This window comes from Anomaloglossus baeobatrachus, chromosome 4, assembly GCF_048569485.1.
Source record: "Anomaloglossus baeobatrachus isolate aAnoBae1 chromosome 4, aAnoBae1.hap1, whole genome shotgun sequence".
Classification (NCBI taxonomy): domain Eukaryota; kingdom Metazoa; phylum Chordata; class Amphibia; order Anura; family Aromobatidae; genus Anomaloglossus; species Anomaloglossus baeobatrachus.
The window spans coordinates 622,618,479-622,640,003 of NC_134356.1; the positions used below are offsets into that span (position 1 = coordinate 622,618,479).

Sequence of the window (21,525 nt, forward strand, 5' to 3'; positions counted from 1 at the left end):
ATAAAGGAGACTGTACATGGGCATGAATCCCTATAGTGTAGTGTGTAGACGATAATGGAGCTATTGGTCCTGATTCATTAAAGATCTTACCCCAGTATTCTGGCATAAAAAGTTTAGAAAAATAAGCATCATCTTGTCGCAGTTCAAGGCAGATGTGACTCTTGGCGTTCTCACACTGTTTTCGTCCAAAGTCGGCAGAGCTGGGGCGGGATGGAGGTATGGCAAATTCATGATGAGCGGCGGTGTTCACTACACCACAAATTTCACTCCAGTAAGGACAATGCACACCACTTGTCCGTCTCTCATGACCCCCCACCACTCATACATTTTTAGTATAAACCGTCATTAATAATGTAAAATAATTTATTTTAATGTAATATTACACAGCATAAGTGAGACTTCTCTTCTACCATGTATGCCCATCTACACATTGCTAGCATCAAAAACACTCCAAGACCAGCTTCGAATGGAGCCACCTTACCAGTTTTTACAAATGACATAACATATTCTGAATAAAAGGGATTGCCCAGGTTTGGCACGAAAGTCTGCAGTGACTTTATGTGACTGTAGACTAGTGAGTCCTCACATTGTGCACGGCGCACAGTCAGGTTTCTCCCTGGGTGCGGGCGGTCATGTGACTAAGTATGCGATATGTATACTCCCGGCCACATTTCGACTAGACAAGTGAATTTAAATTATTGGCTAGAGTGCAAGAAAATAATTTGTCTGGTAATATCCATAGTATGTCCAGTTCTGTATCCATTGATATAATAAAAATAAAAAGCTCAGAAAATCTATTTAGAAGTTCTACTCAGAAGAAACCCGTTCCTTCTCCTCGACCACCTCCATCATCATCGTCGTCCCCTCCAGGCATCTCCTTCTTCTTTCTGGTGCTCTCCACCTTGTACTTTATTCTACGGAAAGGGTCGCTGACACTCCTTGAAGCTGTTGAGTCACAAAATTCTGGAAGAAGGAAACTTCTGTCAATGACATTAGAAACTTCCTGCCAATTCTTGAAGCATGGAGGTCCCAGACGAACCACCTCATCCACTGCATTTGCAGAGATGATCTGTCCAGATGGCTTCAGGACTACAAGGACTGGTGCTTCAGAAACTGAGAACTGAACTTCCAGCTCCCTAAAATAAAGTTAAGAAAGAAATTAATCAAATTGAACAAAACAATTTTAATCTCTGATCCTATACTTATAAAAGAATTCAAGTAAGGAGTTGTCTTTCAAATTGTAGGCGTCGGGAAGAAGTAGTTGAGAACACAGTAGTGCTAAAGAAGGAATGGTCTGGCACAAAGCAATGCTAGGGAAGGAGTGCTCTGGCACACAGTAGTGTTAGTGAAGGAGTGCTCTGGCACACAGTAGTGCTAGGAAAGGAGTGCTCTGGCACACAGTAGTGTTAGGGAAGGAGTACTCTGACACACAATAGTGTTAGTGAAGGAGTGCTCTGGCACACAGTAGTGTTAGGGAAGGAGTGCTCTGGCACACAGTAGTGTTAGGGAAGGAGTGCTCTGGCACACAGTAGTGTTAGGGAAGGAGTGCTCTGGCACACAGCAGTGGTAGGGAAGGAGTAGTTTGGCGCACAGTAATGTTAGGGAAAGAGTGCTCTGACACACAGTAGTGCTAGGGAAGTTGTGCTTTGGAACAAAGCAGTGCTAGGAAAGGAGTAGTATGGTACACAGCAGTGGTAGGGAAGGAGTAGTTTGGCGCACAGCAGTGCTAGGGAAGAAATGCTCTGGCACACGGTAGTGTTAGGGAAGGAGTGCTCTGGCATACAGTAGTCTTAGGGAAAGAGAGCTCTGGTACACAGTAGTGTTAGGGAAGGAGTGCTCTGGCACACAGTAGTATTAGGGAAGGAGTGCTCTGACACACAGTAGTGTTAGGGAAGGAGTGCTCTGACACACAGTAGTGTTAGGGAAGGAGTGCTCTGGTGCACAATAGTGTTAGGGAAGGAGTGCTCTGGCACACAGTAGTGTTAGGGAAGGAATGCTCTGGCACACAGTAGTGTTAGGGAAGGAGTGCTCTGACACACAGCAGTGGTAGGGAAGGAGTAGTTTGGCGCACAGCAGTGCTAGGGAAGAAATGCTCTGGCACACGGTAGTGTTAGGGAAGGAGTGCTCTGGCATACAGTAGCATTAGGGAAGGAGAGCTCTGGTACACAGTAGTGTTAGGGAAGGAGTGCTCTGGCATACAGTAGTGTTAGGGAAGGAGTGCCCTGGCACACAGTAGTGCTAGGGAAGGAGTGCTCTGGACATAGTAGTGCTAGGGAAGTTGTGCTTTGGAACAAAGCAGTGCTAGGAAAGGAGTAGTATGGCACACAGCAGTGGTAGAAAAGGAGTAGTTTGGCGCACAGCAGTGCTAAGGAAGAAATGCTCTGGCACACGGTAGTGCTAGGGAAGAAGTGCTCTGGACATAGTAGTGCTGGATATGGAGAGGTCTGCCCCTCAGCAGTGCTGGAGATGGAGTGGTCTATAATTGAGCAGAGCTGGAAATGGAGTGTTGTACCACATAGCAGCACTGTAGAAGTCTACCACACAACAGAGCTGGAGATGAAGAGGTCTCCTACATGGTGGTGCTGGAAATTGAAAGGTTTCCCACACAACAGAACTGGAGATGGAGTGGTCTATGATTCAGTAGGGCTTAAGATGGAGTGCGCTACCACATGGCAGCACTGAAGAAGTCTACCACACATCAAAGCTGGAGATGTAGAGGTCTATGAGACTATGATTATGCAGTGCTGGAGATGGAGTGCTCTACCGCACAACAGAGCTGGAGTTGTAGAGGTTTATGATACAGCAGAGCTGGAGATGGAGTGGTCCATCAAACACAATGGAGTAGAGATTCGATATTAAATCATATATAATTACAAAATGTCATATAACCCTGCAGAGCCACATCCTATCCCAGAATAATGACAATAAACTGATGAGAAAATTTGCTATTTGTGACACCACTACTCATGGGCTAGCCATAAGGTTAGGTAGTCAAGAGGTCCGGGTCTAGATAACCGGTGGGCGCCGTAATAACCAAAGGGGTAAGATGAAGGTGTAGTCAGGTCACAGTCTGAGGTCAGAATTCCAGGACGGTAGCAGATAAAGACAAAGGGGCTAGGCAAACAAGTGGTCACACGACAGGTCAAAGGTCGGGCAACAACTCATCAGAGACTGAGCACAGAAACCAGAAACAAGGCACGCAACACCACCGAGCTTAAAGCTACAACTGGCAGTAATGTGACCAGTAACAGCCTGCTAAATAGCCAGGTAATCACCCTAAAGGGTGACATCTGGAGGAAGCCCAGCACCCCAAGCCCGTGATAAGGCTGCAAGGCAATCCTGCATGGGAAAGCCCAGCCCGCTCCAGTCCCACATTGGGCGTTTTTGCTGTCATTCAGAATCTTAACAACCCAACACGCCACTGCCATCTATTTGGCGGCTGATCTGTCACTCACAGCGTCCTTATGACACAGTGAGTGGCTGATATGTGACAGTACCCCCTCTTCTTCGGGGGCCACAAGATCCCCAGGGTTCCCAGGAAAACTTGAAAGGAAGGCCCTGATCAAGCAATCGGCCTTCACATCTCGAGCTGCGTCCTTATGAGTGGCTGATTCGTGACACTATTAATCTGCTATAACCTACAATAAACTATAAACGTACATTTACCACATATACGAGCCGGATATCTAATTGCCCTTATAACTAACTCAATAAATTTAATAGATATTATGATCCTTTAATACTAATCCTACAACATCCCATAAAACTGTAACCATGACCAAAGCTGTACAGCGCTAATCCTACATGGAAATCCAGATTACTCTGAATTAGGGTGAGCAATGATTCTCCGGGAGAGGACTCTTATTCAGAGGAAGAGATATCCATAATCATTTGCAGTATGTCACACTGGAGAGATAATTCCCAGCTCCTCCTGTACATTACTGTGTTATATGACTCCATTAGTGTGGTTTATGTAGATTATTATGCTGTATTTTATATGCTGATCGTGTCTGGATGATGCTGCAATCTCGTGAGTCACTGGGGATGACTGACAGCAGAAACCTGGAGCAAGATTACCGTGTAATGTCATCATATATGTTATATCGAGGGGTTTAGTTTGGGCTTTATTAACCTGTTTTCTTCCTAAAATTTCATGTTTGTGTTCCTCATTAATTTAGGCTGCTTTCACACATCCGGCTTGAGCTCTGCGGCTCAATCCGGCTGTGCAAGCTATGCAACGGATGCGGTGAAAACACCGCATCCTTTGCATAAGTTTTTCCTTTGCGGCCAGTCCGGTTTTTGCCGCTTGCGGCATGCTACAGAGCATGCGCAGTGGCAAAAACCGCATGCGGCGGCCGGATGCGGTTATTGCCGCATCGCGCCGCATCCGGCCGCCATAGGCATGCATTGAAAAATGCGCCGCATCGGCCGAATGCGGCGCGATGCGGTTTTTTTTTTGCCGCACGAAAAAACGTGCCAGGCAACGTTCCATCCGGCCGCCGCATCGGCTAAATCTGCCGCATGCGGCAAAAACCGGATGGAACGCAAGGCCATGCGGCACAATGCGGCACTAATTAAAGTCTATGCAGGAAAATCGCAACCGGCAGGAAAAAAAAACGGTTGCGATTTTCATGCAAAGTGCCGGAGTGTGCCGCATTGCAGAAACCGGAGGTGTGAAAGCAGCCTTATAGACTTTGAATTCAGTGGGGAACGCAATTTTTTAGGAGTTAGATCAGACAACTGTTCTTAATTAATTTTTGGATGCTGAATACAGAAATGATCTCAGTTTTTCTCTATCACGTCAAGTTTTTGAACTAAAGGATTTTTGTCTTCTCAAAAATATGTAAACTACTGTACCTAAAAAGTGTTTTTTTGTTTTTTTTTTTTTTAAATAGTACAAATATGAACAAAAAATGAAATATATAAGAAATAGGCATGACAAATATGTTTTTTAACACTATCATGTTTTTTACAAAGGATATATATATATATATATATATATATATATATATATATATATATATATATGCAAGTATTTAAGGTAAAAATGTACATTTATAGCTTTTTCTGGAGTGATTAACTTGAGGACAATCACGTTTGATGCTCCAGCAATAGTCAGCCATCATATGTACATCCCATCTACCCTGGTAACGGTCTTCCATAACCTTCAAATCTTGGTGAAATCATTCACCTTGCTCATCGCTAACAGCACCAAGATTTTCCGGAAAGTTGGCAAGATGGCAATGGAGAAAATGTAGTTTAATACTCATGTTGCAACCAAGCTCTTTGTAGCTCTCCAATAGTTTCTGAACAATTTCTTTGTAATTACTTGCACGTGTATTTCCAAGAAAGTTCTTGACGACGTCTTTGAATGATAACCAAGCATTCTTCTCAAGATCTGACATAGTCCCGGTGAAATGTTCATCTTTCATGAGCTGTCGAATTTGTGGACCATCAAACACACCAGCCTTGATTTTTTCAATGGACAGTCCAGGAAGTGCCAACATGATGTACTTAAAACAGTCGCCGTCAGTTGGCAATGCTTTTACAAATTGCTTCGTGAGACCTAGTTTTATGTGCAGAGGTGGGAATAGTATATTCTTCCTGTCAACAAGTGGCTGATGTAGAATGTTAGGATCTCCAGGTTTAAGACCAGATCTTGGAGGCCAATTCGACTCAACCCAATGCTTTTCTCGAGCTCTGCTATCCCACATACAGAGAAAGCAGGGATACTTTGTGTACCCACGTTGCTGACCAAGAAGGAAGCAAACCATTTTAAGGTCAACACAGATGATCCAATTGTGTGTGTCATATTTCAATAACTCAATAACTCTCTTTACATCTCCATGTTCTTCACGAAGAGAGACAGAATGCCCAATAGGGACTGCACCAAATAAATTGCCATTGTGTAGAAGACTTAAGACTCCGCTTTGAGCTATCAATAAACAGTCGCCATTCATTTGGATTGGACATTGAAAGCCCTAATTCTTGTAGTAAACCAGGAATATTATGGCAAAACACAAAACCGCTGTCACACCAAAAGTACTGCAAAAATGTACTTTCTCTAGTACGAAAGTATGATACCTTCGCTCCTTGTTCAAGTAACTGTTTCTCATTCAGCCTTGATGCTAGTAATTCTGAAGCTTTTTTTGATAAACCCAATTCACGTGCTAAATCATTTAACTCGTGATCAAATCCCTTACGAACGGAATCCTTGTGAATTTCAAATTCTGCATCATTGCTGTGTTCGTCAACATCACTCAGAACTTCTAGAGATGGTAGCTGTTCGAAAACTGGCACTGGAATTTCAGCTGAATGAGGCATTGGTCTGATAGCTGACGGTAGATTTGGATATTCTATTTTACTTTTAGTTTTCCTGTTAAATCCTGATGTTTTCACTAAACAGAAGTAACAGTCTGTGGAATTACTTTTTTGCTCTCTCCACACCATGGGGATACCAAATGCCAACTTTTCACGTGTTCCTTTGGTCCACATCCGTAAACTCTCGACACACTGCTTGCACACTATGTGAGGGGCCCATGGCTTATCTTGATCACCGAGTTTTACGTTAAAATATGCAAAATGTGCTTGTTTGACAAATGCACTGAAGTTTTGCCCTTTGAACTGGAATGGTGAAAACACTACAAATATAGCAGAAGGAGTCAGGGTTGTTTAGGCATTTACGACGAGAGGAAGAAGGAGCAGACATGATCCGAAACAAAGGAAATATGTACATAAGTAAATAAAACACTGAGATGGAAAGTTACAAGCTTTGAAAACTGTCACGAACCACCGGGGGGGTCACTCAGAAATCCCCCGCGCTGGCTACCAGTACGTCACAATCGGGGGGTAACAAGTGGGGGTCACCCCTCCTTTATACCTCCCGACCGACAGACAGAGCACGTGACGCGCTCTCTAGCGCCCCTCTTATAGTCAGGCCAATTATGGAATTGCCCGACAATAAGCAAGGAGGCCGCTATACTACTTATGCCGATTATTGAAGGGTCCCCAGTGAGAGTAGGGTATATATTCCCCCGACCTCCGCGGGCGGAATATATAAAACCTCCCCGAATCTCACTGGCCTCCCCACAATAATCCTTGGCACAACTCGCTGCCACCAACCGCTTCACGGTAACTATTAGCCGAACACACAGACGTGGGATTCAAGATCGAGATAACAGAACAGCCCAAGATTAATTATATAATTTAATCAGCCTAAGGCACACTAGAAACTACAATATATACAATAGGGAATCTACAGAATATACATATGTCAGAGTACAGTTACAGATAAAGCATGGTTTACAAACAGGTATGCAATTCAATCAGTTACCTTGTGCGTCTGGCCACAGGGGGGCGCTGTAGACCAGGTTTCCAGGAACTCCCACAGATGTTTCCTACACGTGACCCCCAGCGAAAGAACACTGGAAAATGGCCGAAGTAGGGTTATCAACCTGGGCAAATCCAGGTCCCCTCCTACCTTAGTGACCTCAGAGGGAGCACTGCTCCACCCCTGGCTGGAGTTATGGACAAACTCCACAACATGGAATATGGCCATAACTTGGCCTGGGAGCGTCGTAGGCGGACGCCAACGCTCTCATTGTGACAGCTATGAATTTAGCTACAGAATGAGAGGACTCGTGACTTGTCTACTAGTTCCACATTGGCTGATATCACGCCTGGGGTATTTCCCAAGCTCCCGCTCCCATAAAAAAGGGTGTGCCAGCATCGTCCGCATGCGGAGACACCATTTTTATGGTTGCCATATTTATCGGAAATATGGCTTGCGAGATATGAACCATTTTTTACTGGAGTCGTTCTGTCTGGATACTTCCATAGCCTTGCTAATTAGATAGCAGCCCCTACTACAGGGTCACGGCAGGGAGTCATCCTGTGTCCATTGTTCCCACATCATCTCATTTCCATATCACAGGAGATGGCTGTTGGAGGTGTAAGTGGGATGTGACACCTTCACGGATGCTGGACATTGAGGACAAGAAGGGAGGGGGCACTGCCAGGGAGTGATGAGCGATTATGACTGGAAGTCATAATTCATCTTCATATCCCGGGATTTGCCTCACACCTCCCCCCTTTTGAGGGCGCTAGGGGGCAGCACACTCCGGTGTTCCCCCGTGCGCCCGTCCGCGACCTCTCCTTGTCGGGACAGCCCGTCTGCGTTACCGTGGTCACGGCCCCTTTTGTGGCGAATGGTGAAGTTGTATTGCTGGAGCGCAAGGCTCCATCGCAACAATCGCCCATTCGTCCCAGAGACGGTGTGCAACCAGCTGAGGGGATTGTGGTCCGTCTCCACGATGAAGTGGCGCCCGTATAGATAGGGTTGCAGACGCTGCAGGGCCCACACTATGGCCAGGCACTCCTTCTCCATCGTGGAATAGGCCACTTCCCTTGGTAACAGCTTCCTGCTCAGGTACAAGACTGGGTGCTCTTGGCTCGCAGAGTCCACCTGGCTGAGCACCGCACCGAGGCCGAAGTCACTGGCGTCGGTCTGTACTACAAACGGCCGCGTGAAGTCGGCTGCCTGTAGCACGGGTGGGCTGGACAGGGCGTCCTTTAGGGCCTGGAAGGCTGTCTCGCAGTCCATTGTCCAATCGACTGCAGAGGGCAGCTTCTTCTTGGTGAGGTCCGTCAAGGGCTTTGCCAGGCTACTATAGCGTGGAACAAACCTCCTATAGTACCCGGCGGTCCCTAAGAAGGACATCACCTGCTTCTTGGTCCTGGGGGTGGGCCAGGATGCGATGGCCTCCACTTTCTCAGGCTCGGGCTTCAGTGTTCTCCCGCCTACCCGGTGACCGAGGTACTGGACCTCGCTCATGGCCAGCTGACACTTTCCCGGCTTGATGGTCAAACCTGCCCGGTGGATCCGCCTGAGCACCTGTGCTAGATGCTCTAGGTGATCTTCCCAGGTGGGACTGAAGACGGCAATGTCATCCAGGTACGCGGCCGCGTACCCTTCAAGTCCCTTGAGCAGGGTGTTGACCATCCGCTGGAAAGTGGCAGGGGCATTCCTCATCCCGAATGGCATCACCGTGGACTCGTATAGTCCAAATGGGGTAATAAAGGCAGAGCGTTCCCTGGCCTTGCGAGTCAGGGGGATCTGCCAATATCCCCGGCTCAGGTCCATGATGGTCAGGTACTGAGCCCCGGCCAACTGATCGAGCAGGTCATCGATGCGTGGCATTGGGTACGCATCGGCGACCGTGACAGCATTGAGCCCCCTGTAGTCCACGCAGAACCGAGTGGTTCGGTCCTTCTTAGGGACGAGGACTACAGGCGAGGCCCAAGCGCTGTTGGATGCCTGGATCACCCCCAGCTTCAGCATCTCGTCAATCTCCTGGCGCATGTGTTGCTGCACCTCCAGGGAGACCCGATATGCTGAACGCCGGATCGGGGGATGATCCCCAGTGTCCACGTGATGGACAGCCAAGTCAGTCCTTCCGGGCTGGTTGGTAAACAACCCCCGGAAGGGGTGTAGGGTGGCCCACAGCTGGGACCGTTGGTCCTCCAAGAGCTGGTGGCCAACCTCCACATCCTCAATGGATCCGCCTGCCCTAACCTGGGCTAGCATATCCAAGAGGGTTTCCGCTTCTCCCTCCTCGGGCAGGTTGCACACGGGGAGCGCACATGCCTCCCGCTCATGATGTGCCTTCATCATGTTCACATGGAAGGGCTTCCGCCTTCCACGGGCAGGGTCCAGGGTGACCAGGTACGTTACAGGGTTGAGCTGCTGGTACACGAGGTATGGGCCTTCCCAGGCTGCCTGAAGCTTGTCCTGTGGTACGGGGACCAGTACCCACACCTTTTGACCCACTTGGTAGGTCCTCTCACAAGCGTTCTGGTCGTACCAACGCTTCTGATCGGCCTGGGCTTGAGCCATATTGTCGTGTACCAGTTGCGTCAAGGCCTGCATTTTGTCCCGGAAGCGCATGACATACTCGATAACCGACACTCCAGGGGTGGCCAAATCCCCTTCCCAAGCCTCTTTCACCAGAGCCAGGGGGCCCCGCACACGTCGCCCGTACAGGAGCTCAAACGGTGAGAATCCTGTTGAGGCCTGTGGAACCTCCCGGTAAGCAAATAACAGGTGTGGGAGATACCGCTCCCAGTCACGCCCATGGGAGTCGACCAACATCTTAAGCATCTGCTTTAAGGTGCCATTGAACCGCTCGCACAGGCCATTAGTCTGTGGATGGTACGGGCTGGCCACCAGATGTCGCACCTGGACTTGCTTACAGAGGGCCTCCATCAGCTGGGACATGAATTGGGTCCCCCGGTCAGTGAGCATTTCCTGGGGAAAACCCACTCGGGAGAAAATCTCCAGCAATGCGGTGGCCACCTTGTCAGCCCGAATGGACGACAAGGCCACTGCTTCTGGGTACCGGGTGGCATAGTCCACTACCGTCAGTATGAAGCGTTTCCCGGAGCTGCTGGGGATGGCCAGCGGGCCGACCAGATCCACAGCCACCCTCCTGAAAGGCTCATCGATGATGGGCAGAGATACCAGTGGGGCTTTGGGGCGTGGCCCCGCCTTCCCCACTCTCTGACAGGTTTCACACGAACGGCAGTAGGCAGCCACATCGGCCCCCATTTTTGGCCAGTAGAAATGCTGGTTTAACCTGGCCTTGGTCTTAGCGATCCCTAGGAATCCGGCCATCGTAATCTCATGTGCGATCCGCAACAACTCCGTCCGGAACGGATAGGGTACCACCAACTGTCGGTCCCTGGGCCACGCCTCCGGTGAACCCTGCTGGACCGTGGCCCGGTACAGCCGTCCTTGGTCCCAGACCACTCGCTCCGGGTCCGAGTCCGAGGGAGGCTGTGCCGCCTGCTCCTTAAGAGCTTTCAGGCTGTCGTCAGCTTCTAACGCTGCCTGAAACCCCTGACTAGATGTGGCCAGAATCGACGAGACTGTCACATCTTCGGTCAGTACCCCGGGACCTGTGTCCTGGCCTCCACCTGACTCGGCTGCCACTTGGTCAGAAGGGGAAGAGCTATCGGACCTCCGGGAGGCCCCTTGGCTTCCAGCACTTCCACTGCGGGTGACAGCGGCCACAGCCGCTGCGACCGTGGGTCGTGCCTGCTCCTCCTCCGTTCCTGACCAAGTCGCCGGTTCAGGCAGACCTACCTGGCTTCCTGACACCCCGGTTGTGGGGGAACCATGCACCGAGATCTTACCTGGGAGCACTTCCGCTCCTGGACCGGCCCCAATCTCACCTGCCTGTTCCCCTCCTGCAGCAACAGAACCCCGCTGTGAAATCTCTGGGGACCCCACATTTGCTGTGGTAGCCCCCACCCCACACACTGGTCCTCCCCCTGCAGCACCCTGCTCTCTGCTTATCCCTGCAGAGGGCAACAGATCCCAGCTCACTGGCTGGTTACTTGTAGAGGCATTGTCACACCTTTCTCTGACCCCCTCCCCTGTCACAGCTGCAGCTGAGTGTGTGTCTATGGTGTCTATGCAAGCAGAAATATCAGAGTTCACTCCCTCCTCCCTTACATCATTCATAGATAACACATTAACATTGTTAGGAGTCATGTCAGTACGGGCTGAAGGTTCAGCCATTGGGGGGGGCCCAAACTGGGAGGTTATCTGCCCCAAATCTGTCCCAAGTAGCACGTTTGCAGGGATCCGATCAGTTACCCCCACCTCCCTCACCCCTCGCCCTGCGCCCCAGTCCACATAAATGTCAGCAACAGGCAGCGCCGGGTCAATGCCTCCAATCCCGGAGACAGCGAGGGTTTTTCCAGGGATCAAGTCTTGGGGGGACACCATCTCAGGCCGCACCAGAGTCACCTCCGAGGCGCTGTCTCGCAGTCCTATGGTCACAGACCGGCCGACGGTGACAGGTTGGAAGCTGTCCAGGGACCTACCACCACCCCCACCCACACAATACACCTTGGGCGGCCCTTGGGACGGGGACGGAGCCGGGGCCTTGGGACGCTGAGGGCACATGGCCTTGAAGTGTCCAGGTAGGTTGCACTGGTGGCACCGTCTTGGCTCTGCCACGGGCCTGGAGAGGGGAGTTGAGGGGGACACCCCCTGCAGTCTAGGGGCAGGTGGGGCAGTCGCAGAATTCATCTTACCCCCTCTCCAGGTGCTGCTGGTGGCTGCTCTCCTGGCCTCAGGAGCCCGATTGTTGGTGTAGTCATCGGCCAGGGCAGCTGTAGCCGTGGACCCCTTTGGCTTCTGGTCTCGGATGAACTGGCGGAGATCCTCAGGGCAGTTCCACAAGAGTTGCTCCGTGATGAACAAGTCCAGGATCTCCGGTCCGGTGGAAAGCTGCAGGCCTTGGGTCCAGTGGTCGGCAGCTCGGGCAAGTGCCCGCCTGTGGTCAGCCCAGGAGTCCTTTGGTCCCTTCTGTAGGCTCCGGAACTTCTTGCGGTAGGACTCTGGAGTGAGGTTGTACTGTTGGATCAGGGCCCGCTTGATGGTGTCGTAGCCCTGATCTGCCTCAGCAGGCAAGTCCCCAAGGATTTCCAGGGCCTTACCCCTTAAACGGGGGGTCAGGTATTTGGCCCACTGGTCCTTGTCCAGATGGTGCTGCAAGCAAGTCCGTTCAAAAGCAGTCAAGAAAGAGTCCAAGTCTCCATCCTTCTCCAGCACTGGGAAGTCCTCAACACGGACCTTTGGAAGTTTGGTGTCTTGAAGGTCACGTGTGGCTGATGAGGGCCGGAGCTGAGCTAGCTGCAGCTGGTGGTCCCGGTCTGCCTGTTGCCGTCGCTCCGCAGCCTCACGCTCTGCCTGGCGCTCTTCACGCGCTGCCTGCCGCTCTGCCTGCCGCTCCGCAGCCTCACACGCTGCCCTGCGCTCTGCCATGAGTTCCCTGTAGCCCTCCCGGTCTCCAGCCTGGAGAAGGGCCATAGCCATTTGAAGAAGGCTATCCGAGCCTCCCAGGCTCGGTGGAATGGCACGTGGTGATCTGCGGCCCGCTGCGGAGCCTGGTGATTCACTGTCCATTGCAGAGCGGAGGGCTGGCATCTGGCTCGTTGAGGACCCTTGGGTGAGCTGCTCCTCATCTTGTCCAGCAGTGCCAGGTTGTGCAATGTCCTCTGCAGAGCTGTTTTCTGGCGTCGAGCTCCTGGAGGACTCGTGGGCAACCTCCTCATTACTGTCCACAGCACCGTCCTCCCTCTCTTCGGCTCCTGCTTTAGCATTGGCCAGTTGCCTAGCTCTGCTCCTGGTGCCATCAGCCATTCTTGCAGACTTTTGGTCACTGACACAGAACTGACACCTGATGCCTCCACACACCTTACAGTATCTACACTCTGACACTCTAGTGTTGAGCTAGTCTGAAGACCCCAGCAGCCACAGCTGCTGCAGGCAGTCTTTAGTGTCTGGGAGTATGGGTCTCACACTCACACACACTATTATCTCGATCCCACCGCTATGCCACCAATATGTCACAAACCACCGGGGGGGTCACTCAGAAATCCCCCGCGCTGGCTACCAGTACGTCACAATCGGGGGGTAACAAGTGGGGGTCACCCCTCCTTTATACCTCCCGACCGACAGACAGAGCACGTGACGCGCTCTCTAGCGCCCCTCTTATAGTCAGGCCAATTATGGAATTGCCCGACAATAAGCAAGGAGGCCGCTATACTACTTATGCCGATTATTGAAGGGTCCCCAGTGAGAGTAGGGTATATATTCCCCCGACCTCCGCGGGCGGAATATATAAAACCTCCCCGAATCTCACTGGCCTCCCCACAATAATCCTTGGCACAACTCGCTGCCACCAACCGCTTCACGGTAACTATTAGCCGAACACACAGACGTGGGATTCAAGATCGAGATAACAGAACAGCCCAAGATTAATTATATAATTTAATCAGCCTAAAGCACACTAGAAACTACAATATATACAATAGGGAATCTACAGAATATACATATGTCAGAGTACAGTTACAGATAAAGCATGGTTTACAAACAGGTATGCAATTCAATCAGTTACCTTGTGCGTCTGGCCACAGGGGGGCGCTGTAGACCAGGTTTCCAGGAACTCCCACAGATGTTTCCTACACGTGACCCCCAGCGAAAGAACACTGGAAAATGGCCGAAGTAGGGTTATCAACCTGGGCAAATCCAGGTCCCCTCCTACCTTAGTGACCTCAGAGGGAGCACTGCTCCACCCCTGGCTGGAGTTATGGACAAAATCCACAACATGGAATATGGCCATAACTTGGCCTGGGAGCGTCGTAGGCGGACGCCAACGCTCTCATTGTGACAGCTATGAATTTAGCTACAGAATGAGAGGACTCGTGACTTGTCTACTAGTTCCACATTGGCTGATATCACGCCTGGGGTATTTCCCAAGCTCCCGCTCCCATAAAAAAGGGTGTGCCAGCATCGTCCGCATGCGGAGACACCATTTTTATGGTTGCCATATTTATCGGAAATATGGCTTGCGAGATATGAACCATTTTTTACTGGAGTCGTTCTGTCTGGATACTTCCATAGCCTTGCTAATTAGATAGCAGCCCCTACTACAGAGTCACGGCAGGGAGTCATCCTGTGTCCATTGTTCCCACATCATCTCATTTCCATATCACAGGAGATGGCTGTTGGAGGTGTAAGTGGGATGTGACACCTTCACGGATGCTGGACATTGAGGACAAGAAGGGAGGGGGCACTGCCAGGGAGTGATGAGCGATTATGACTGGAAGTCATAATTCATCTTCATATCCCGGGATTTGCCTCACAAAAACTAACAAAGAAAAAAATCATAAAAGATATATAAATTACAACTAAGCGCCCAATGTAAAGAGAAAAGCTATCACAAATCCTATTTATTCCTACTATGATACATTTTTTGTGTAAAGATATTGATAATTATGACGTATTGGGAGCTGCACACACCTCTCACCACACGGTCTCAGTTGTGACTACTCTTACAAGTTGCCACGTAGCTCTATATGAGTCGCATTGTACTCAGATAACAAGTCTTATTACAGAAATCGGTGCAATTGTGCTTCTATGGCAGGTAAGTTGAGGAGGAAAAACTTGACGTGATAGAAAAAAACTGACTACATTTTTGGAATCAGCCAATTTTAGTATAAATCAGCTCAAAAACCTAACTCAACAGAAATTTCAAATTGTTCCCCAGTGTTATGTATGATGTCTCTTATAGTATCACAATGCGCCTGTCACACGGAGTTTTACTCAAAATTCACTGACTGTCATGGCGGCATCAGACGCTGTCCACATTGTGGATTCTGCCATCCGCGCAATGGTTACTCTGGCGTTTCTGGTCTACACAGGTAGACTTGGGTGTCGACCAGCTGTGTGCTCATAGACAGGCTAGTGTCGCGGGCGGGGAGGACGCCGTCGCTGCTGCGCTCTCGCTAACACTCGGGTCCGGCGCTGCTGCGGCTGCTGCTGCTGCTCGGTGGCTCGAGCGGTGGGCCGGATCTGGGGACTCGAGCGGCGCTCCTCGCCCGTGAGTGAAAGGGGTGGTTGGTTTGGGGGATTTAGTCCGTGACGCCACCCACGGGTCGTGGTGAAGATAGGCACCACCGCTGCTGATGACGGGGATCCCGGGAGCGATGGTAAGGAGCAGCTGGGATGTTGTTTTCCCCCTCCGTGGGTAGGGGTCGCTGGTCCCGGGGCCCGGTGATGTTGTGGGGGGGAGGCAGGGTCGGTGAGGTGCAGGGTTGGAGGGACAGCGCGGCGCGGTGCCGGATGGCATGGGTGTACTCACTCAGCAAGAAAGGTACAAAGTCCTCGGTAAACCAAACAGCTGGATGAACGGGTCCCGCAGCCGGCTGCAGTGCTTCTCCCCAGACAGGTGATGGCGGCTGTCTTTCCCTGCACCTTAATGTTCTCTTCCTGACTACTATGGATTCCCATCGGTAGTCCGCTCCCCGGTGTATGGGTACCGGAGGAGCCCGTTTGCCCGCAGACGCTGGCCCTTGGGTCTCTAGCCTTAGGCGGTAGCTGTATACCCTCACGGTGTGGGCTGTTGCCTTCAATCGGGACTTTTGCTGTTGTGAAACCCCTGGGGTTCCAGTCACATTCGGATCTGACTATTGTCGGCGGCTCCAAGCCTGGTCGGGGTCCGATGGCCCTGCCTGTGTGTGCTGCCTTCACTCCGCTCCCCGGTCGGTACCGGCGGGCCGTCGCCCGTTCCCGGTCCTACGGTTCCGCGTTGCTCCACCACTCCTGCAGACGGCCACCACCATCTGCCAACCTTGCTGTCAGTGCCTGGGCCACAAACCCAGACACCCAAGTGCTTGCTCCTCTCACTTCAAACTCCAACTTCTATCTGTCACTTTTCCCGCCTCCAGGCCTGTGAACTCCTCAGTGGGTGGGGCCAACCGCTTAGCTCCGCCCCACCTGGTGTGGACATCAGACCCTGGAGGGAGGCAACAAGGGTTTTTGTTTGGCTGGTGTCCCTGTCTAGTGGGGGTGGGGGGTGTTTGTATGTTATTTGTGACGACCTGGCTAGGCCAGGGTGCCACACTAGCAAGAGTTAACCTCTGCCTGTCTGCTTTTTAGGCTTCTGGGATCACATGATGTAAGGAAGCCTATTACAACTGCTCCACTCATACTTCGGTTGGAGGAGATCTTCTTCCCATGCTGACTGTAGTTTCTGCTGTGTTGGTCTGTGTGCTGTGGTGTCCCATATTTGATGATGAAAGTGTGGTTTTATGCTTGGTGTTGTTGTGGAATTACTCGTCATCTTGTTGTTTCCACCCTGCTCTTGTTTTCCTCCTAATCTCTTATTGTCTTATACCTCTGTGTGTGCCTGCTGTGTGACAGATTTTTGGTTTCCCCGGTTTGTCTATTTCTATGTGGTAAATCACAATCCTGTTCCGGCCTTCCCCCCAGGTGAAGGAGAGAGCGTATAGGAACAGGGCTGGACAGGAGCAGGGCCAGGAAGTAGACTCAGACATCCCCACCATTAGGGGTGTCTCTGAGAATAGGGATAGCACAGGGCACCCCTAGTCTGAACGTCAGTTTAAGGGCATCAGTTTCCCACTATCCCCATAGCCCCACATAAAAGTGTCAAGTGGATAATCTATAAAATGGCATAAATCTGAGAGGCATAAAGAGGGACAGTATATATATATATGTATATAATTGCCTTATTCTGTCTGTCTGTCTTGCTCCAAAATGACGTCATTACAGTGACAACTGTCGCCACACCGTGCGCGCTAAAGACCAAGCCATGGACATCATTAAACATTAGACTCATCTATTAAAACTGTTCCTTCTGTTGTTTGTCATTTTAAAACCAATAAACCATTATAAGAAAACTAAATTACACCTAACCCATCCAGTCCATTCATTACCTTATTATTCACTCTGCTAACCTACATACACATTCTAGACTACCCGATACGTTAGAATTGGGCCACCTTCTAGTAGCACTATATATTGCTATAGGTGCAGTATTATACTCCGAACTACACGCACTGTGCTTCTGACAACTGTAATTAAAGGGTTTCCCCACTTCTTTAAGAAACTCACAGTGGGAAGCCACAAGAATCACCCAATCACCAATCTTCTGACCCAGCAGTGGTCGCCCCAGTCTGGTGACTAGTGGTCACTCGTAATGTCATTGCTTCCTGAAAAGTGGAGACCATTGGAGCCGCAGTGCTGGAGCAGGTGCAGATTTCGAGGCGAGTATAGCTTCTTTTCTACTTTTAACCAAATAACCAGCTGCCTGATATGATTTTTTTCTAAAGAGGACGAAAAACCCATTTAACGTGGTCCGAGTCCAGTATCCTTTGTGTTCAGAGACCAAAGTAATCTGACACAAACTGATTGTGAGGGATGTTCATCCTAACAACAATGAAATGTCTATGGTTGTCAGTGTCTTCCTAACAACAAAGTTGTCAGACATGACTTGGTAGTCTCTTTCACAATCGGACTGGTATTCTTGAATTAGTGACTCAGCTTGGCAAAAGTCCATCTACGTAATTTCCCATGACAGGTTGCCATATGGATATTTGTTTTGTTACTAAAATATAACTTAGTTGGAGAACATCTATAAATTTTAAAGTGGTTTGCTGCCCTTAAAATGGATTGTCACACAACAAACAAATATCACCTAGGCCCAGAAAAGGTGGTAAAGGTCTGATCACTGGGGGTCTCACTACTAGACTATCATGGATCAAAACAACTGGAGTCCCAAAGTCCTTCCTGGAATGAAGTGTTACTGAGCATGTGTGACCATTGCACCATTAACTGTCCAATAGACAGCTAATGGTCGCACATGCTCAGTACTGATTTATTCTCAGTGAACTTTGAGCCATCCGTGTGTTTGTGAGCCAAGGTGAATAAGTAAATCTACAGTTACAAGGAAAAAAAAACAACAGACACATAATCCTACAATGTGTCTCGGTTTTTGTACTGGAGTTACTCTTTAAGGCCCCCTCTACACGTCCGTGAAAATCACACATGTGTTTCACGGACGTGTCAAAGGTGCGTGTTCCCCTCCGTGTGCCGTGTTTATGGCACTACGTGTGTTCTCCGTGATAAAACATGGAGAACGGGAACTTTCAACTCACCTGGTCCCTGGCATCGCTGTCCATGGTGCTGATCTTCAGTCTCCAGCCCTGACGACTCCCCGCTGCTGCTGCTGCTGCTTCCGGCCGCAGTGGAGTGAATATTAAATGAGCATAATGAGTGGCGGTCGGAAGCAAGTGACAGCAGCGGCAGAGACGGGAGGGCTGGAGAAGGTGAGTAAAGGTTTGTTATTTTTTTCTCTGACACGTGAGTTTTCTCCAGCGCGTGGCACACAGGACCGCATCCACACGAAATCCGTGTGGTCCGTATGCGGGCTGTGTGACACCCGTGATGCCGGAGAAAACGTGGACATGTCTACGTGTGGAACACACGGACACTCGTATGCTCCACATGTACACACGTTCCATGGCAAAACACGCACGTGTGCGCAGACCCATTGATTTTAATGGGTCTACGTGTGCCAGTGTCTCCGGTATATGCGGGCACGGACCTAGCACGTACCGGAGACATGTGCATGTGAAGGGGGCCTACGAGTTTCAAGGCCACTTCTGGGTCACAGAGTCTCTGCATATCAGTCTACAGCACTCTTGACTAGGTAGGTATGGGACATATTTACAAAGCTAATGCCTAGTGGACATCTGTCTAAGTTTGTCTGGTCCTGACGCTGGTCACTGGTTGGAATAATGGGATCAATGTTTAGCTAAATAATATAAAGTTATACTTGAAAGTTTGTGAACCCTTCAGAATTTTCCATATTTCTGCACAAAATTGACAAGAAACAACATCAGATTTTCACACAAGTCCTGAAAGTAGATAAAGAGAACCAAATCAAACAAATGAGTCAAAATATATCAGTGTGATGACTGTCAGTAGGTGGCAGTAGACACTACTTGTATGCAGTAAATGGAGAGGTAGTCAGACAGGCTAAGGTCATAAACGAGGAGGGCTCGACAGTACACAGAGGGGCAGAGACGAGGTCAAAATACAAGCTAAAGGTCAGGGTTCCAGGAGAGTACATACAAAATACAGGGAGCAGGCGGGGACGTGGTCAGGAGGAAGTCTGAGGTAAGAAGCCGGGAGCTTACAACAGAAATGAGGGGGGGACAGGCAGAGATGGGTCAACAACAGCTCGGAGTTGAGAGGCCAAGATCTGAACACTGAGCACCACGGGAGCCAACTGCACAACTGTAACCAGGAAGCATGACTGGCGGCGTCCTGAGCTAACATGCTCTCTAATGAAGCAGAGCAATCACCGGGAACGAGAAACATCTGCGTGAGCATCTCCCAGGACCGGCGGCGTGGAATCCAGTGCTCTGAAACAACCAACAGAACATTCATCCTGCAAAATGCTCTGCCTCATAAGCAACCTATACCGGCTCTGCAGGAGAGCACAGCAGAACAACACGGAATGTTCTGCACATAGGAATTGTGATTTTTATATTGATCAAGGTGCAAAATTGTGACATTCAAAAACTTTCAAGTACCCCTGTGTAATGAAGAATGTTGTCAGACTGACCGGTGGTTATAGACAACACCATCCTTCTCTTCTAAACCACTTTTTTTTGGTCATTTTATCACATGTTGGATCTTGGCATGGAATGTCTTCTTGGCATCTAAAGTTTTATAGATGGTGGTGACTTGAGTGGTTTTAGGAATTGAAAATGTAGTGAATGAAGATGTAATGAAATCAGAATGACAAGTGTACAATCAATACCACTTTTTCGTTCTTCAGGATTTATTTATATATCTTTCAAAAATAAGATTTCAGAATTTACCTTCTAAACTCTTCGTCCTCAAAAGGAACCAATAACCAGCGTTTCGGCATGTTCCTTATGAAGCTGTCATGCTCTTCCTCATTGCGGTCCAGGGACACATAAACCAGTGCGATCTGGGAGGATCGGTTCACGTAGAACTCATCAGTCAATTTGGTAAAAAATTCCTTTAAGAGCGGTGAAAACTCCTGACACCGTGAGCATCCCGACTCGGCAAAGTACAAAAGTAGGATACGATTTTCCAGTGTCCTCCAAACCTCTCTCTCCGTGTCCAACTCATCCTGATCACGATTATTTTTTATCAACACCTTGCCTAGAAATAATTCAGCCATATTCTGGTCAAGCTCGACCCCTGGAATGAAAAAAACCCCCACATTTTAATCATGTTTATAGTTCCTACAAAACGGACACAACAATTTACTCAAATAGCACAATCCCAGAAGTTGTGTTGGAGGCATAAAAAGGGTATTCCCATCTCCAAGATCCTATCCCAATATGTAGTAGGTGTAATAATAATATTAGCAAATGCCTCCAATTAGAAATGTAGTATATTTCTCCTGATATAGCCATGTCTCTTACCTCATGTGCAGGGTATTGCAGCTTAGGTATCCATGTTTATAACCATAAGCCACTAACTAAAGGGTGCTTTACATGCTGCGACATCGCTACCGATATATCGTCGGGGTCACGTCGTTACTGATGCACATCCGGCGCCGTTACCGACATCGCAGCGTGTAAAACCTATGAGCGACAATCAACTATCGAAAAATCGTTCAAAAACGGTGATCGTTGACACGTCGCTCATTTCCTTATTATCGTTGCTGCCACAGGTACGATGTTGTTCGTCGTTCCTGCGGCACCACACATCGCTATGTGTGACACCGCAGGAACGACAAACATCTCCTTACCTCCGTCCACCAGCAACGGTATATAATATATAAAGCTGAATGTGTGTGTGTGTGTGTGTGTGTGTGTGTGTGTGTGTGTGTGTGTGTGTCCAGGAATGGCATCCGCACCGTCGCAGCTACAGCCGCAAAACTTCTGGACCCCGAGAGCATCATAGGCTATGTTTTGAGGGGAATTTTTAACCACGCTCTTTACAGTTATTCACCAAAAAACCTGCCTCCATTAAAGCGAATGGAGCTGGGAGCCACAGTGCAGCCAGAACTTCAGAAGAATGCGCAGCCACGCCCTTATATGGAATGTTGGCGTGTCACAATGCAGAGAGGGAAAGAGACAGACAGGGAAAGAGACAGACAGTGA

General features: G+C 49.5%; 1 protein-coding gene across 1 annotated transcript; it reads right to left on the minus strand.

Annotated features, from left to right (window-relative positions):
* Window positions 1-415: 415 nt before the first annotated feature.
* On the minus strand, window positions 416-20,605 carry NXNL1 (nucleoredoxin like 1). Its single transcript, XM_075342976.1, has 2 exons — window positions 20,266-20,605; window positions 416-1,136 (listed from the first exon to the last, which is right to left on the minus strand). The coding sequence occupies exons 1-2, from the start codon at window positions 20,592-20,594 to the stop codon at window positions 812-814; spliced, it is 654 nt and encodes a 217-aa protein (XP_075199091.1). The 5' UTR covers window positions 20,595-20,605; the 3' UTR covers window positions 416-811.
* Window positions 20,606-21,525: the final 920 nt, after the last annotated feature.

Excerpts from the sequence above, each read along its gene's own strand:
- NXNL1 (XM_075342976.1), bottom strand. The coding sequence starts at position 20,594 with ATGGCTGAATTATTTCTAGGCAAGGTGTTGATAAAAAATAATCGTGAT. Across the intron at positions 1,137-20,265 it reads GAGGACGAAGAGTTTAGAAG|GGAGCTGGAAGTTCAGTTCT; the intron begins GTAAATTCTGAA and ends ACTTTATTTTAG.